At 40.5% G+C, this 19,037-nt stretch overlaps 1 protein-coding gene across 1 annotated transcript in view; it reads left to right on the top strand.

Moving 5' to 3' along the window:
- Nucleotides 1-8,310: 8,310 nt before the first annotated feature.
- The window catches only part of TMEM245 (transmembrane protein 245), an 83,935-nt gene continuing 73,208 nt past the window's right edge, over nt 8,311-19,037 (top strand). Inside the window, exons 1-2 of the mRNA XM_069476651.1 lie at nt 8,311-8,895; nt 18,839-18,956. Coding sequence (XP_069332752.1) covers nt 8,311-8,895; nt 18,839-18,956 — 703 coding nt within the window. The remainder of the gene's footprint in view (nt 8,896-18,838; nt 18,957-19,037) is intronic.

Raw genomic sequence — 19,037 nt, 5'->3', positions numbered from 1 at the left:
TAGTGGCTCATCCCTGTAATCCTGGCACTCTGGGAGGCCGAGGCGGTTGGATCCTTTGAGCTCAGGAGTTGGAGACCAGCCTGAGCAAGAGCGAGACCCCGTCTCTACTAAAAATAGAAAGAAATTAGCTGGAAAACTAAAAATATATAGAAAAAATTAGCCGGGCATGGTGGCACATGCCTGTAGTCCCAGCTACTCAGGAGGCTGAGGCAGGAGGATTGCTTGAGCCTAGGAGTTTGAGGTTGCTGTGAGCTAGGCTAACACCACGGCACTCTAGCCCGGGCAACAGAGTGAGACTCTGTCTCAAAAAAAAAAAAAAAAAAAAATCAGGCTAAGAATGGTCTTTTCATTTTGTACAAACACAGGAAGCAGGCTGGGTTTGGATTGTGGACTGTGGTTTTCCACCCTTGTTCCTGGCAAGGGACACACCAAAGTATCATGATCAGTTGCAAAGGATACTGCCAGTAACTTACTACTGGCCAATTGTAAAAATATTGAAGTTAGTGAATAATTTGTTTTTAAAATAAATTATCATTTATTTATTGTTATAATAAATGACATCATGGCATTCCATGCACTTGCATTCTAATATATTTTCTGGAGCTGATGCAAAAGATGTGGTGGTAAAGTACTAAACTGCTAAGCAACAGTTTTGTCTTACCAAAGCATGGTGATTGTGAACAAATTTTACTGCTGAACTGCTTTCTATGGTAAGGATTTCAATGTTTCAGAGTAATTCATTTCTGTGTAGATATTTTTTGTTTTATCAAAATCCGTTACACCCACGGGAGTGTTTGGACACACGTGATGTGGCATCTATCTTATGTATCATAATGGAAAAATGTTTGGGAACCACTGCACTAAGCCAAATGCTGAGATGTGTGTACTTTGTTGTGGTATATGATTTAGGTGCTTTTTTTCCAAACAGATTTGGTTATGTTCAGTGAACAGTCTAAGGGTTCTCAGTGTGTTTATATACACAGATGGTCCCTGACTTACAATGGTTCAACTTAAGATTTTCTGACTGCACAATGGTACGAAAGCAACGTACATTCAGTACATTCCTCGACTTACGATGGAGTTGCGGCCCACCAGATGCATTGTAAATGGAAAAATATTGTGATTTATGATATTTCCTATTTATGATTGATGGGTTTATCAGGATGTAGCCCTATCATAAGTTGAGGATCATCTGTATATTTGTACATACATGATGGTGTGTGTTTATACATAAATGCTTATATATACACACCACAAGCATTTGAAGGTCAGAGTCAGGGTTGTGTCTGTTTCTGATCTCCTGAATACTTTAAAATCCAAGAGATAAAACATGGTGCATATTATAGGCAAAACTACCCTTGAACTTATAGTAATTTAGTTCGTAGAAAGGATTCCTAGATCTTTTATTAAGTCTTGCTGCCTCCATTCAACAATATATGAATGTTAAGAGCATATGAAGTATCATTGTCCAATTTGACTTTTCTGTACTCTTAGTTAAGAAACCAAGACTAGTATTAGCTGAGTAATTGGCATGTTGATGTAACTTATACACATTTTATATTGAATTAGATTCCTTATTTAGTTGTTTAATTATATAACTATTCAGTTTCAAGTTGGACTTCTTTGTTTTATATTTAGTAGATGACTTGCATATAAGTTCCTTTTCACAAAAGCAGAGGCTAGACTAATGTGATTTTTAAATATGTCTGGCAGCTGAAGATTTCACTGAATTGTCAAGCTATTTGGGATTTTTGACTTAAAATATACTGATGCTTGATTAATGCTTTCAGTTTTCCCCTAGATATTTGCTATTAGGCTAACAGCTATTCAGTTTGATTCTTCTGGAGTGTAATCGATTCTCTAGGGTTACGGGGTGCTGTGGTGGGTGTGGCATTCACCCAGGTCACTAGAATCCTTTCCGTTTCATCACATAGAAGGCCCTGGCCACTGGAAGAGTGAATGCAGCTTCTCCACATGCCTTATTCCCACAGATGTGCTGATATACTGGAACAATCTGGCTCCAGGAGTATTAATATACTTTTTTGAGACTGTCTACAAAATACTATTTTGTAAAAACTATGCCTTTAAATAGACATTGATGGGTTATATTTATTTTATAATAATTGTGTATCTAATGTTCAATTGTGATTGATTTCAAGACTTATGTACATTTATAGGCCTGTCCTATGTGAATTTTTACTCTAAGATGTGTGATACATTACTAATAAAGACATGGATTTCTATTTACATAAAGTTATTACAGCAGTATTCTTAGATGCTACCTAAATAATTGTTCTGTCCATTTGCCATTATACTTTTATCTTTTGATGATTATGTTACAATCAGAATATATTAACTAGATTTAAACTTTAAAATACAAATTCTCAACATAGTTTGAAATTCTTCCTGTTGATGTAATTAAAGTTAGTTTATAATTCCTTATCGCTTTGGCCTGGTGCCTTTTTGTTTTTTCTGTTTCTTTGTTTTAAATCCTTTCATTAGTAAAGTCTCCCTCAATTCTCCCTGAATCCATAGACCTTAGAGAAGATGATAGTCTGTCTTGTCTGACAAAGAGGAAAATCATTTTGTTGTAGTCAGGTAAAAATCCCTGTAGAGAAACAATTTGTAAAATAAACTTGCGTGTATAGCTTCAGTTTGCATTTATAGCTTCAGTTTAATACCTTGTTAAGTAGTAAGTGGGGGTCTATAATCCCATTTCAAGAGTTAGCAGTTGGTTAATTGCACATAGCTAGCGAGCTCTAAGAATTTCAGTTATGAGCCTTATTGGCAACTAAATCATATTATATGTTAAGAATAGTTAGAGTTTAGTTGTGGAGCCGAATGAATCATCAGGGAGGTATAGAAATGACAAAATGTAGTGGCTGAGCTGCCAGCTTGAGAATATCGAGGAATGGCATGTTAAGAGAGAATCAGGCATTGTCACATTCTGCACTAGAGGCTCTAATCTTCACCAAAAAAAAAAAAAAAACCCAAATATTTTGTCCTTGTTTAGTATTCTACTTGTTCCCTGTGTTATTTATTTTGCAGTATCCTCAGTGGGTAGCCCAGTTATCTGACCTGACCCAGACTGGCGCTGGACTTGGAGATTTCTTAGGGCTCAGTCCCAGGTGCAAAGATCAGGTGATAAGCTGTAAGAAGAGACTGCTGAACTGGAGCAGATGTGAAAGTCATTTGCATCCAGGAGGTCAAGAAGCTTTAACTACTCATTCATTCGTTGAACGATAAATATTTATTGAGGACACATATGTGCTTAGACACTACCCATAGAGTTCTCTAGGAAGAACAAGTCTTGAGTTCTGCCCCTGAGGGGCTCAGAGCCTACTTGGGGAGCCAGACCCATAAAGACCATGACAATACCTGTGGGGAATGGAGTGATAATGTAAAGCTCAGGGGTGATACACACCCAGAGTGGGGTCCTCACCCAGCCTGGAGCAAGCAGGAAAGCAGGCAGTGATACTAAAGTTGAACCTTAAGGAAGGGTACTGTGGACTGAATGTTTTTGTCCCCCAAAATTTCTATGTTGGAACCCTAATCTCCAATACGGTGGCATTTGGAGATTGGGCTTTGGGGAGGTAATTATGTCATGAGGGTAGAGCCCTCATGAATGAGATTAGTGTCCTGATAAGAAGAGACAGAAGAGGCCGGGCGCGGTGGCTCACGCCTGTAATCCTAGCACTCTGGGAGGCCGAGGCGGGTGGATCGCTCGAGGTCAGGAGTTCGAGACCAGCCTGAGCAAGAGTGAGACCCCGTCTCTACTAAAAATAGAAAAATTATATGGACAACTAAAATATATATATATACAAAAAATTAGCCGGGCATGGTGGCGCATGCCTGTAGTCCCAGCTACTCGGGAGGCTGAGGCAGTAGGATCGCTTAAGTCCAGGAGTTTGAGGTTGCTGTGAGCTAGGCTGACGCCACGGCACTCACTCTAGCCCGGGCAACAAAGCGAGACTCTGTCTCAAAAAAAAAAAAAAAAAAAAAAGAAGAGACAGAAGAGAATTCACGTCTTCTCTACTCTCTGCCATGTGAGGAGACAACGGGCAGTTGGCCATCTTTGAACCAGGAGGAGCGCCCTCACCGGCACCCAACGATGCTGGCACCACAATCTTGGGCTTCCAAGCCTCTAGAACTGTAATATGAGACATCAATTTCTGTTGTTTAAACTACTCAGTCTGTGGTAATCTGTGATAGCAGCCTGAACTGACTAACACAAACAGTTAGAAATACTCTAGGCAAAGGGTGTGCAGAAGAATCTTCAAGAAAGGGGAGAACAACCTCAGAAGAAAGACCAGTAGGACATGTTCTGGAACCTCACTGTCATTTGACAAGGCTTGTATTAGTTTCCTATTGCTCCTGCATCAAATCGCCGCAAATTCAGTGGCTTAACAGAAATGTATTCTCTTATAGTTCTGGAGGCCAGAAGTCTGAACTGAATCTTACAGCCATAAAATCAAGGTGTTGGCAGGGCTGATTCCTACTGGAGGTTCCAGGGGAGAGAATCCATTCCTTGCCTCTTGCAGCTTCTGGTAGCTGACCAAAGTCCTTAGCCTGTGGCCTCCTCACTCCAATCTCTGCCTCTGTGGTCAGATAGCCTTCTCTTCTTTAGTCTAATCTCCTTCCCTCCCTCTGATAAAGATATTTGGGATTATATTTAGGGCTCAGCCATATAATCCAGGATAATCTTCCCATCTCAGATCCTTAACTTAATTACATCTGCAAAGTGCCTTTTGGCATGTAAGGTAACATACATCACAGCTTCCAGGAATTAGGACTTGGATATCTTTGGGAGCCATTATTCCTTACATCCCAAGGCTGGAGGATAAAGGACAAGGTGAGGAGTGGAGAGAGGTGAGGAAGGGTAAGCCAAGGCGCCATCACAGAGGACCATGCAAATCGTAGTGCAGAATTTAGACCTTACCACGTGGGTAAGGATGCTTGGGAGGGACCAGCTTACATTTTAGAAAGACCACACTGGCTGCAATGTAGAGAACTGACTAGAGTGGAGCAAGAGGGTGGGAAGAGAGACCAGTTAGAGGCTGCAGTCACATCAGTGTGGTGTAAAGAGTGTACAGACATGCAACACTTAGGATTCAAACAAGCAGGACTTGATATTTTACCAATAAAGAGGAAGTAATCTGGGCAGTTTGAAATGCATCCACCCTCTTTCAGTCTTGCTCAGGTCTGCAGGAGAAGGCTGCTTGTTTATGCCATTGGGTGACCTCTACTCAGAGCCAAGGAAGCAATGGGGTAAGAATCCCAAACCCCGACCCCTATCTCTCAAAATTCATCTATTCCAGATAAAATATAAATCACTCCTGTGAAAATGAGGAACCATCAGCAAAGGATGCTTAAGGCCAGCGACTTTCTGGACAGAGAATGATGGCTTTTAGCACACAATTGTTAATCACAAAGTTCAGCTTGCAATGCCCATCCTCCCTCCCAATCTTTCTCCCACCCTAGGAAGGGAAGGAGAAGCTGCCTTGGTTACAGACTTAAAAAAAATTTATGTATCTCTACACTGCATTTTATTCATCTGGCCCTCTCCTGGATACATAAGTCTCAACTGGGTTGAATCAATTTGATAATCTCTTCACTACCTGGTCAATTATCTTTGTTGTCACTGTGAAGCATGGTATGGAAGGTTAACTGCAGCTGGATGGCATGGACCAGAAGGACAGGAAAGGCCACCCTCGGCACAGTGACCTGTCAGGACCTGCACTATAAGTGGGGGTCACGTGTCCAGCCATGGGAAGAGGAGGGACAACGGGGAGTAGGCAGGGCCTGATGGTATCAGACTTGATTGCACCATTTATCCTTCAGCCACTGAGATTTAAAAACAAATCTCTCAGTAGTTTCTCGTGTACATACTAACCTTACCTTCCCAAACTCTTTTTTTCTTAATCAACTGTCTCCACTTTCAGTCTGCCAATTTTATCTCACAGCAGACACTCCATTGTTAGTGACAGTAAGGAAGGCAATTAAGTTTTACCTTGCATGCCTACTTTGTACAGTTGGTTGTGGGTCCCTAGAATGTTTTGCTGAGAAAGATTTTTGAGGCTGTGTCTAGGCTTCAGTGAGAAAGAACTCAGTGGTTGATTAATAATGTCTGCCACGGACTCAGCAAAGGAAGGTAATAACTCATATGCCTTGCGATTGCCAGCCCTGGCTTACAGTAATTATAATCAAACACCTTGTTATAACTCTTCCAATAGGCACTGTTTGAATTTCTATTGTAAAATAACCATTGTGGTTGGGTTCTGTTCAGGGCAGCTAGGTGCTGTATATAAAGGGGTCCATAGGAAGGGAAGTAATGACTACTCCGTGGCCAGGTGCCATACTAGTTATTTACATATACTACTTATAATCCTCACAACTGCCCTGCAATGTAGATATCACTCTTGTACAAATGAGGAAACATGCTCAGGAAGTTAATTTATCCATGGGTATACAGCCGGAAACCGGCAGAGCCAAGATTACAATTCAAGTCTGTCTAATTTAAAAGTGTGTGTCCTTTCCAGCACATCTTGCAACCTCTATTTTTTTATTATTAAAAATACTCATTTGGGAGTATTCCGGATCTGGGGATAATGACGCAAGCACTGGCAAGCTTATGGTGGACACTCAACTCAGTGAGCTCTGTGGGTAGCAGGGTGATTGGCGGTGGCCTCATTTCTCTGGACATCTGTGAGGTAATCCTTTTGGGACCTCTGTAGAAATGACTGAGCACTTTTTGGGAGGGAGGCTGAGGCCTTGTTATTATATAAATGAGAACGTGAGTCAGTGTAAAATGGACACTGAAAGCAAAATGACTATAATTTGTAATCTTAATTCCAGAAAGCCTAATCAAAGTAGTTAAGAAGCAAAGCAAAATGTAGGAACAGCTGAAGCGAATATTACAGAGTCAAACTCTGAAGACCACCTGAAAAACTGAGACCTGAAACCTATAAATGAGATGGAAATGAATTACTTTTTCCTTTACTTCATTTACTGAATCCCTGTGGCTCCTAGTCTTGGTAAGCAACAGTTTCTTCATCTGAAAACTGTGGATAACGATACCTGTCTTGTCTACTTCAGAAGAGAAATAAAAATTATGTTGACATTAATAGGAAGACTTATTGAAACAGGAAAGGGATAACTTGCAGGATTTGAAGCAGTCATATATTGAGTGCTCAGTAAAGGCTTTCTTAATTTTTTAAAAATAAAATTGCTGATTGGGGTATTTTATGGGTTGCAGGCTTAGATCCCAGGACTTTTCCAACAGGAGAAAAAGAAGTACCTTGTACTGCCCCAGAGTTTCCTTTTACCACAATAATCCAGAGGCAAAAGCTTCTATTAAATATTATTATCATTCTCATGTGACAAGAGGGGAAATTGAGGTTGGAGGCATAATTGACCTGACATCCAGTCTAAAAAAGAAATAGTGGCAGTTTGAGACTCCCTGATCTAGGACTCTTTCAAGAGGTTAGACTGCTTCCACACTGCCACCTGCCAGATAGTTGTTAGCAGCTGCCACACATTACTATCCTCTGAGAAGCACTTACAAAAATGCCAAGAGTTCCTTTCTCAGGCCAAATAGTATAGTAGATAAGAGTACAGTCTTAGGAGCCATATTCCCTGAGTTGTAATCCTGCTTCTGCCACTTAGTAGCTGTGTGACCTTGGCCAGGTATTTAACTACTATTCTGTCTCACTTTTTCTGTTTATAAAATGAGAATGATAACACCTCTTTGTAGGGTTGCTCTAAGGACTAAATGAGTTAATAGGACTGAGCCACTTAGAACAAGATCTGCTATATGGTAATCGCCATGTAAAATCCTGTTAAATACACCAGAGCAAACACTTTAAAAGCATTTATTAAGTAAATCAGTAAACCAGAATCTGGACATCGGTCTTTTATAATCAATCCTTCACAGGATTCTACCGTGCAGCCTGGATTTTCAGTATCTCTGAATGCACCGCGTCTTTGGGATCTCGCCTCCCGAGAAGTTGACATTAACCAATGAATGAAGGGATCTTTTTTTTTCTTTTTGCCTCCAGTAAGATGTAGACCTTAGAAACTTGTTACCTGGACCCTGGGGGACCAATGGGCGAAGGAGCACCGGGGCGGAGGCGTGCTCCCCGTGCCCCTTGGGAGTTGTGGTTTCCCGCAGGTCCCGTAAGCGCTAAGCGGCCCGTGGGGAACTACAATTCCCACAATGCTGAGCGCCTCCCGCGCTGCCCTCTGCCCGCGCCCCTCTCTCGGCTCCCAGTACCGCCTCGCGGCGGCGGCGGCATCGGCTGCAGGGGCACGATGGCTGATGGCGGCGGCGGGACTGCTGAGGCGCCCGGCCCCCGGGGCTCCCCCGGGCAGGCGCCACGGGTCCCGCGCGCGGCCGGCCCGGGTGGCGGCAGCGGCGGGGAGACCCCGCGGACGGCGGCGCTGGCGCTGCGCTTCGACAAGCCCATCAAGCAGGCCTTCTACAACACGGGGGCCGTGCTGTTCGTGTGCCTGTGCTGCGGCGCCGCCGTGCTAGTGTACTTCATCCTGGAGGCCTTCCTGCGGCCGCTGCTGTGGGCCGTGCTGTGCGGTACCTTCCTGCATCCCTTCAAGAGCTCGCTAACGCGCCTGGGCCGCCACTGGCTGCAGCGCCTGCACCGGGCGCACACGCCCATCGTGCTGGCCGCGCTGGTGCTGCCACTCTGCTTCGTCGATTACGGCGTCGAGGCCCTGGGCGAGCAGGTGCTGCGCCGCCGCCGCCTGCTCCTGCTGCTCGGCGCCGGGGGCCCGCTCCTCTACGGCCTCTACTGCCTCGGCAGCTACCTGGGCGTGCAGGTGCTGCTGGCGCACGCCGGTGAGCTCATCTGCCGCGGGCTGGACTACTTCAGCAGCCTGTGGGTGAGTGAGCGGCAGCCCGGGCCCTCCGTGGTCCTGGCGGGCACCCCCTACCCTTCCCTAAACCCCCAGTGTGCCAGGTGCAATACTGCAGCCCCTCCTCATCGTGCGGGAGCGACCAAAGGGCCACACCTGTGCTGCAATGAATGTCCGTCTCCGCCTGCCTTCCCACATCTGAGGGATTTGGCGCACACTCTTCCAAAGAGTGTGATTTGAAACAGCCCTCGCTGCTGCCCGCCTCCATACTAATAGGCTCTCTTAAGGGGACAAGGCCCCGGATTAAGAATCACTATTCCACTTTGCAGGAAGAGCCCCAAAACTTGGCAGGGGGGCTTGGTTTTACTCCTGGTTTGAGAGGGAGAGGGTGCCCCTACCACCCTGCGGTCTGCACATTTGGATGTCAGCTGAAAGGGACTTTAGAGATTCCAGCCCAACTTGTAGCCATCTTACAGATAAGAGAGGTGACATCTTACCAGGCTAGGGCTAATTAGGGACAAAGAGGGCACTGGGTGACTCAGATTTCTCAAGTCCTAAAACAAAACTTTCTTCACAGGCTGGTACTGCCTCTCAGGTGATTTCAGTATAGTTTGTGCAAGGCGCTGAGCCACCTGGACCTCTTCCTCTCCGCCCTCTACTTCTTGGGAACTACTTTTGTTGGGCAGGGACTGATGTTCCACAGCACGTCTCCTTCCCGCCTGGATGACAGCAGCCAGCTGGGCGAAGAAGAGGTGGATTTGTGATGCTTGCATCACCCTGGGCTTACTGTTAGAAAATCAGGGAGCTTTAGAATTGTAAGGGATTTCAAAGATAATCTAGTGACACAATTCCTAACTCAGAGTGTATTTTAGACCAGTTAATTATCGGCATATTTAACTGGGAACTGTTAAAACAAGTGGATATTTAGTGCATAAGAATGTTAGTTGAGTAATAATACCATTTAAAAATAATTTGATTCACCACTTTTGTTAGTGAAATAAAGTTCATTGTTTCAAGTTGCGACATAATTCCCCTTATCTCTCAAGCCAGAGGTTATTGGTGCAGTGATGACTGATCCCAGAACTGTTTTCTCTTGTTCTGTCAGTACTACTCCTCGGTTCAAGTTAAAAGTTGATTGAGCATGTGTTAGGTACTGGGCTTCGTGAGGGACTTAAAAAAGGAGTAAGATGCAGGCCCCCTCTTGAAGGTGCATATAATCCTATATGAGCATATTCTAATGGGAATGACAGACACACAGATAAATATTCATTACCCACCAGTTATGGGCCACATGCCCAGAGAATGTGATTGTCCCAAAGTCACATATCTCATGAACGAATCTGTGTTTCACGTTTATGCAGGCCCAGTTCAGTGCTCTTTGTCCTTTACCTTGTCGTTTCACAATTCGGTTAGTTGAATGCTTTTTTTTTTTTTTTTTTTTGAGACAGAGTCTCACTCTGTTGCCCAAGCTAGAGTGCCGTGGCGTCAGCCTAGCTCACAGCAACCTCAAACTCCCGGGCTCAAGCAATCCTTCTGCCTCAGCCTCTCGAGTAACTGGGACTACAGGCATGTGCCACCATGCCCGGCTAATTTTTTCTATGTATTTTTAGTTGTCCGGTTAATTTCTTTCTATTTTTTTTTTTTTTTAGTAGCGACGGGGGCGGGGGGGTGGGGGGTCTCGCTCTTGCTCAGGCTGGTCTCGAACTCCTGAGCTCGAGCAATCCTCGCGCCTCGGCCTCCCAGAGTGCTAGGATTATAGGCATGAGCCACCACGCCTGGCCTGAATGCCTTTTTTATAGAAGGCAGAACGCTATGTGCTGTTAAGAAATATAAACTTGATCTTATCCTCAAGAAATTCAGTCTTGTCAGACACATTTGTAGATTCTGCTGACATTTTTGACTGTTGATACTGCCCAAGTAGCATATCCTTCAAATTGTAGGAAATTAGAAAAGAAAGGCCTACCACCTATGAATATTTGAATTTCTTTTTACCAAAGATAAACCCTCTTTGTGGTTTACTTGTGTGGGTTGTGGATAAGTGGAAGAGAGGTAAGGGCCAAGACTGATTAGACTGGGGGGAGAAAGGGCAAGCCAATTAATAAATTTAAAAAGACTTGAAACTCAACTGTTTGGCTAAAGTGTTGGGAGCAATAGAGGAGAGAGGGTTTAAAAAAAAAAACCCAACAAACCCATTATAAAAGAGACAGTATGAGTTAATTTGAAGTTAGTGGGGAGTGGTAGAAGGGCTAAATCTGAAAGACTAGAGCATCCAGGTGGATCTGAATTTGAGAGAAACAGGGCTTGGAGTTGTATTTTACAGCACTTAGGACTGGGTCTGCTTTGTTGGTTGAGGGTGAGGTGTACCTGGGAAGTAGAGATAGGAAGTCCTCCGTTCTCAGGCAAAAGTGCTGATTAAGGCCAGACATGATATGAAAGCAGGTCATGTGACCGGGAAGGGGGCTCACTCTGTAACTTTTCTATCTCATAGTTCACAGCAGTTTGGTTTTTTGAGCCCAGGAAGGGCTGCCTGTTATAGAACAGTGATCTTTATGCTCTCTAGACAACTTGTACATATGAGCCATTGCTGAAGAGTGATAAAGATGAGAGAGGCAGAGAGAAAAGTTACATTTAAGTCAATCCAAAAATTTTTTTTCTTTTTTTTTTTTTTTTTTTTTTTTGAGACAGAGTCTCACTAGGTTGCCTGCCCTGGAGTACAGTGTCGCAATCATAGCTCACTGCAACCTTCAACTACTGGGCTCAAGTGATCCTCTAGCCTCAGCCTCCAGAGTTGCTGGGACTACAGGCGTGTGCCACCATGCCCAGCTAATTTTTTTATTTTTTGTAGAGACAGGGTCTCACCATTGCCCAGACTGGTCTCGTATTTGTGGCTTCAAGTGATCCTCCAGCCTCAGCCTCCCAAGGTGCCAATTCACATTTTGATGAACTCATAATTCACACATTTAAGATCCTACTTTCGAGCATCTGCCCTTAGCCAGGCACTGGGTTAGGATCTTTCATGGATGTTGTTTTGGTCTCACAATAATCCTGTGAGGTAGGTGGGTGGGATTTCATATATAGGAAAACTAATTTAGAGATTAATTTGTTCATTCTGTTAGGAAATGACATTCAGTAGACCTAGCAGGTGAAGTCCTGCTGTCATCAAAACTCTTCATAGTGGCTAACTTTCAATAAGAATTTTAAAAAGTTTTTCCCAATACATTGTGTTTAGTTTTTTTTTTTTTTTTAAATGTAAATTGATTCTAGTTACTAGGAAAAAACAGAAGAATATCAGGATTAGACTAACCACAAATGTTCCCCCAAAGATCCCTGGAACCAAGTCATCTAGAAACTTTAGTCCTCTCTGTTCTTTCCTCTCTCTTATCCTTATATCTGTGTAGTTTTCCCAGGTCCTGTCCAGTTTTCCTTTGTAGTATCCTCATTATTTGTGTTTTTCTTTGTCGCCAGTTTATCCTTCTAGTTCAGTTCCTCTTCACCTCACTTTTGGATTACTTCATTGTCTTTCTAACACTCCATCCTGCTTATGAGTGAAAGACTAATCAATTATGGTATGAGTAATTCTTTTCCAACGATTTAAAATATAGTAGAATATTGCACTGACTTAGTGACTTCAGAACACTTAAGAAAAATCATCTGTTGCACAAGCTCACATGTGACTCAGGCCTTGGCGTCTCCCTGTGGCATAGAGTTGTGCAAGACAAATCTGAAAAGCTAATGGCCTGCCCTGCTCCCCCATCTTTCTCTACTGAAAGTGTTCTGATCTTCCTCTCCCTATTAGTTTAGATTGTTTAAAAAAAAATTTGAAGACTATTTACAATTTGTGCAGCAGATTTGTTTTCTCCATGGTCTCTGATCCCATTGTTTCCATCTAATATTATAACAAAGCATGGGGTGGAAAGAATAGTGGCTGAAGAATCGAAAGACCTTAAGTTCTAAACTCACATCTGCTGGTAACTTCTTTTGTGACCTTGGACAGACCAGGGCCATACTCTGGGCCACCCAGCCCAAGTTGTGTGAAGTGAGGGGTTGGTTTGGATGATTTCTAAGATTCCTTGATGTCTGTTTTACAGATCACAGGAGGCTCTTTGGAAGTGCACATTAGTCAGCCATTCGCTACTGACTGCATTCCACTTCTGAACTGGTTTCTAGTTTTGTTTCTGCTTGCCTGGCAACAGTGAAGAGGAAAGTTTCCAATCCTTATTACTTTTTTAAAGATTTTGATTATAAAAGTTCTTGACTCTAAGTTGCCATATGATGAAGAGAACAGTTTTCAAATTAGAATTAAACTGTTTTAAAGGATAATGAAGTACGTGACGCAGTTACTGATTGGGGCTGTGATTAGGGCTGTGGCTCCATAACTTGAGACGGAGTCTGTTGTTTTATTCTCTCTGAAAAAGGCTTAGGAAACTGTACTGCAAAAATGTGCAGCAGAAACAAGCCAAGTTGTTTTTCCAGTGAATGCCCAGATGACAATAAATAAAACACAGTCTAAAATGTAGAGTTTCTGCCAGACGTGGTGGCTCATTCCTATAATCCTAGCATTCTGGGAGGCCGAGGCGGGTGGATCGTTTGAGCTCAGGAGTTCGAGACCAGCCTGAGCAAGAGGGAGACCCCATCTCTACTAAAAAATAGAAAGAAATTAGCTGGCCAACTAAAAATATATATAGAAAAAATTAGCTGGGCATGGTGGTGCATGCCTGTAGTCCCAGCTACTCGGGAGGCTGAGGCAGTAGGATTGCTTGAGCCCGGGAGTTTGAGGTTGCTGTGAGCTAGGCTGACGCCACAGCACTCTAGCCCAGGCAACAGAGCGAGTCTCTGTCTCAAAAAAAAAAAAAAAAAAGTAGAGTTTCTACTTAACGTTTTATGCATTTCATATTATTTAACCAGAAAATTATATGTGGATAATCATGTCGGATGAAAGGAAAATGTGATTGTATATTCTCTTTACTTACAGTGCTAAATAAATGTTGCCAAATTTTATGCAGTCCTATGTGGTGTCTAGCACGTTGGTGCTTTAAAATAACTATGGAAGATATATTTTGAAAAAGATACATTGTTTTGAAGAATATAAATTTGGGAAAGTATGTCCTCTTATGTATAACTGTGGCTCATTGATTTATGTGTGGAAGAAAACTCACACAGGTTTGCTCAGGGGCCAAACATGTATAAAATTGACTTGTTACTCTCAGGCTTCTGCATTACTAAAGGCTTAAGGATAAGAAACTCTTAAGGGGTCTTAGACTAGAAATTATGTATGAAATGTGATCGTATAAATCCTTATTTTCACTAAGTTATTTTAAAGAATATTTAGTGAATTTTAAAAAGTTGACTCAAGTAAAATCTTGCTATATAAAAAACAACTTAAGCAGCACCAAAGTTTATATGGTAAAAGTGAATTGTCCCTTTTTTCTGCCTTTATTCCCACTGTACAGCTGTTACTGTTGTTAACTATATAGTCTTCTAAATTTATTTCTGTGCCTGTGTGAACATATGAAGTATAGGATATTTTTAAATTTTGTTTTTTAAAACAAAGATGGGATAACATACATATAATTCTGTGGTTTGCTCTCATTTATCGTCATACTGTGGACATCTTGTTGGCACTTAGAGAGCTTTCTTTTTAATATTGCTATAGTACAAATCCTTTTTTTCCTCTAGATGCCTTTTAGAAAATATTTCTAACACATTTTCTTAGCTCTGAATTTGTATTAGAATGCACTAATAAACATTTTTAACCATTGGTAATTATATAATCATGATGGGTTTAATATAAATTCTAAAGTGTTTTTATAAATGGCCATACATTTTGAACTAATAATATTACTTCATGAATCTTTTCTGAGGAAGCAGTTCAAAATATATGGGGAAAAAAACCCATAAGCCAAAAAGAGGCTTTTTTTTTTTTTAAAGTTAAAAACATTTCTTTTTCTATTTATAAGAATATTACATAACCTTAGGAGAAAATTCAGTAAAAACCATAAAGAAACAAATTACTCCTTAAAATCCAACCATCCAGGGATAATATTTTAAAACTTTTTTTGAGTACATTTTCACCATTATAAATTTACACATGCATAAATTTGTACTGTTATCATTGAATATAGATATCATGCCTGTGAAAGTCTGAATATTCCATTTTTGGAGATACCATTGTTTAGCTAGTCCCCTATAAAATGACGTTTAGATTGTTTTCAGTTTTTTATATTGTAAACAGCAGCAGTGAATATTTTTATATTTGCACAGTGTGCAGTGCTTCTGTAAAACATTCCTAAAAGTGGAATTGGGAGTATATTTAAAAAGTAGTTATTTTAAACTGAAATGAGATAATCTGTGGGTTTCAGGTTTACTAGATGAAAATACATTCTTCGGGCCATAAATTTCTCTTAAAAAAATCTTAAGTATGCAGTTTCTCTCTCTCTGTAAGTGATATTAATTCCTTATAAGTACAGATAAGACTTCGTGGAGATTGGTTTAAAAGAATTATAGACTTAAAATCTGAAGTCTAATTCAGTATGTACCTTACTAAGGGCCGACTTTTCTACTTTGTCATCTCTGGTTGATGTTTGCTCAAATATTTTTCGTGATGATAGTTTGTTTCATTTTTAGACAACTATAGTTTGTTACTGAGTCGATATGTGTTGTTTCCTAATTCTCATGTATTAATTCTGCTCTCAGAACCACAGAAAATTAAGTCTCATGCCTCTCCTTGATGAACTTTTTAATAACTATTTGAAGATAGCTATCAAATCTTGACATTTCTTTCTCTTTTCTAAGCTAAACTATTTCTCCCTTGCTGCCCCCCAGCTATATCTATATCTCATTATGTTGTGATTTTCACTGCCTTTCCCAGACTGAATTTTGTTGTTCATGTGGTTTGGTAGTGCAAAATTCATTGAAACAATCACTTTTCCTGGTATGGATATTGTACTTTTATAAATAAGTACTCATACCAGCCACACTCTGACTCATACTGAACTGGAAAGTAGTTAAAAATGCTCCTTCCATTCCATACTTTTGCAGTTTAGTTCTGAATGAACCTAAAAGCAGAACTTTGCATTTCTCTCCATTAAATTTAATCTTATTTGGATTAGCCCATTCTTCTGGTTTCAAGATACCTTTCTGAGTCATTATAGGTTGTCTCAATTTTTATTAACTACTCAGTTTTGTGTAGTGTGATTAGCATGCCTCTAGTTTTTCATCTAAGTGACTGATTTAACGATAAATAGGACGAGACGGGGCCAGGTGCAGTGGCTTGGGCCTTTAATCCTGGCACTCTGGGAGGTTGAGGTGAGAGGATCCCTTGAACTCAGGAGTTCCAGACCAGCCTGAGCAAAAGCAAGATCCTGTCTCTACTAAAAATAAGAAAAATTAGCTGGGCTTGGTGGCGCATGCCTGTAGTCCTACCTACCTCTTGAGACTCTGTCTCAACATAAAAAAAGAAAAATAGGGTGAGGCTGATTATTCCTGTGTGGCACAACACTGCAGACCATTCATTTACTGAGGGTCATTTTTTATTTTGATTTCAACAATTTGTAGTTGTCAAAATCAACTGTTTTTTATTTTCTCTTATAAAAATCGGAGCAGCTTTTGCTTATCTTTATTTTTCTAGAACCACACTTTTTTCTCCTTATGGTTGAGAAAGTGAACTCTGGAGCCACATTTCTGGGTTCTAATCCTGGCTCTGTCATTTATTAGCTGTGTGACTTCGGGCAATCACTTCCCTGAAGTCTCAGTTTCTTTCATCTGTAAAATGGACATAATAATGATACTTATTTTGTGGAATTATGAGGATTAAATGAATTTATATATATAAAACATTGGAACAGAGCCTGGCACATAGTGTCATGTAAATGTATTATCGTTGTACTCCGATTTTGTTTGAGCTCTACAATCATATTTCAAATTCTCTGAATTCCCAGGGTTAATTTGTCTGAACCTGCAAGCCTGAACTTTTTTGAAGCAGCTGTAGTCTCACTTTCCATGTCCTCATGTATTTTTTGGGCTTCAGAGTTCTGTAATATTTCATCTGATAGAATTGCTCAAGACAAAAATTTTAATGTTCTTTTTATTATAAAAGAATTAGTACTCATTAAAGGCAATTTGGAAAGTACGGAAAAAAATAAAAGGAAAACCAAATCTTACCATCCAAATACGACTTGTTGGTACATTTTCTTTTCTCCCACAAAATGGTAGATGTAATCACATCGTATATACTTTTTGTATTTTACTTTTAACCTAATATGATATTAGGAGTTTTTAAGCTATATAGTCTTTGTTTTTTAAAAAGTGATGCTAATGGTTGTGTAACATTTTATTGTGTGAATCATCCATAGTTAATCATTTCCCAATTGTTGACCTTTCAGATAATCACTTTTTCACTATTCTATTATAAATCTCCCTCTGATGAACTTCTTTATATTTAAATTTTTTCAGAATTTATCATTAGTGAGGATAAAGTTTCCAAGCTGAATTCTCAGGTCAGAAGCTATAAACATTTTATTTTTTATTTTTTTATTTTTTATTTATTTATTTTTTTGAGACAGAGTCTCACTCTGTTGCCCGGGGTAGAGTGCCATGGCGTTAGCTTAGCTCATGGCAACCTCAGACTCCTGGGCTTAAGCAATTCTCCGGCCTCAGCCTCCCGAGTAGCTGGGACTACAGGCATGTGCCACCATGCCTGGCTAATTTTTCTCTCTATATTTTTAGCTGTCCATATAATTTCTTTCTATTTTTAGTAGAGACGGGGTCTCGCTCTTGCTCAGGCTGGTCTCGAACTCCTGAGCTCAAATGATCCTCCCGCCTCGGCCTCCCAGAGTGCTAGGATTACAGCCATGAGCCACCGCGCCCGGCCAGAAGCTATAAACATTTTTAATACCTTAAAATTATTTTTACTGATAGATATGACCCAAATAATGTGAGAGTTTTTTTCTGTCTATTGTAGTAATCTTATCAGTTCTTTTTTCTTCATGCTCTGAATTATAGCTTGAAGTTCCTTTTTGTCTTAATTTGGGGTTTTTTTTTTTTTTTTTTTTTTGCAAGTTCACATCAAACTTGAATTTTACCTTCTTGGTCTTATAAGTTTTTTGTGCTCAAATTTGTTCTGGATTATGTATTTCTTCTGTTTTTTGTAAATATTGTATTAAAATGCAAGTTTCTGTGTAGGCTATGCTGGTTTCTTTTGATATTTCTTAAGTTCTGGAGCCATTTAGCTTTAGTGTTAGGGAGATATGAGGAGGGGACTGGTTCTTCTGTTTCCAAGTCTTGCTATTCCTCTAGTAATATTTTTTCAGGCACATTTCTTCAACTGGAACGTGGTATCTCTGGATTAGGTTCTAAGCATCTGTTACCTGGATTATTTTCAGCAGAGTCACACTTAGGCTGGCTGCCTTCTTTATGGCTTTAAAAAAATTCCTTTAGCAGTAATAAGCATATTTTATAGGCTGAAGTAAAATTGTTTAACCTGACCTTTTTAGGAAAGCTTTCTTGTTTTGGCTTTTCATTTCTTTTCTAAACATTAATTGAGAAAGAAACCTTTAGGAATTCCACAAGGTTAGGCTCTTAATTTATCTTTATTAATTTCTTTCTTTCTTTTTTTTTTTTCCTGTAGCCCACTTACCAAGTGAAGGCTCTTAAATCTGTGGTTTATACATTGAATATCTTAAGTATTTTTAAGATGGGTTTGTACTTTAGCATATCTTAAAACTATGTATTTTTTGTTAGATATTTAATATCACTATATGAGATTTCAAATGCCTATTTATTTTAAAACTTAATTTATCTAAACAGAGGAGGAGAACCTAGTTGTGTTCCTTTTAGCACCACCAACATTCATCTTATCTGTGCTGTGTCCAGAGTGCTCCTGCTATATAGATGCTTGCAAATTTTGTATAATTGTATGTTCATTTTCATGTGTATATATTTTACAGCTGTGTCTATATTTCATTTATTTAAGATCTGGACGTTGGTAGTTGGCTATGTGTTGACTGTTTCATTCAAGTGGAATGCAAGCACTGAACGCTACTTGAGAGCAGTTTCAATTCCTGTCTGGATTATATTGCTTTTTCATTTAGGTGGGTTCTTTGTTTTTTAAAAAAAGTCTAGTTTAAGATCAGCAGAGGCTGACTGTGTGAATGAAAGTGAATTTTTTGTAG

This window comes from Eulemur rufifrons, chromosome 7 (genome assembly GCF_041146395.1).
Source record: "Eulemur rufifrons isolate Redbay chromosome 7, OSU_ERuf_1, whole genome shotgun sequence".
NCBI lineage: Eukaryota > Metazoa > Chordata > Mammalia > Primates > Lemuridae > Eulemur > Eulemur rufifrons.
The sequence above is the reverse complement of the archived record's forward strand: the minus strand, read 5'-3'. Positions and strand labels throughout refer to the sequence as shown.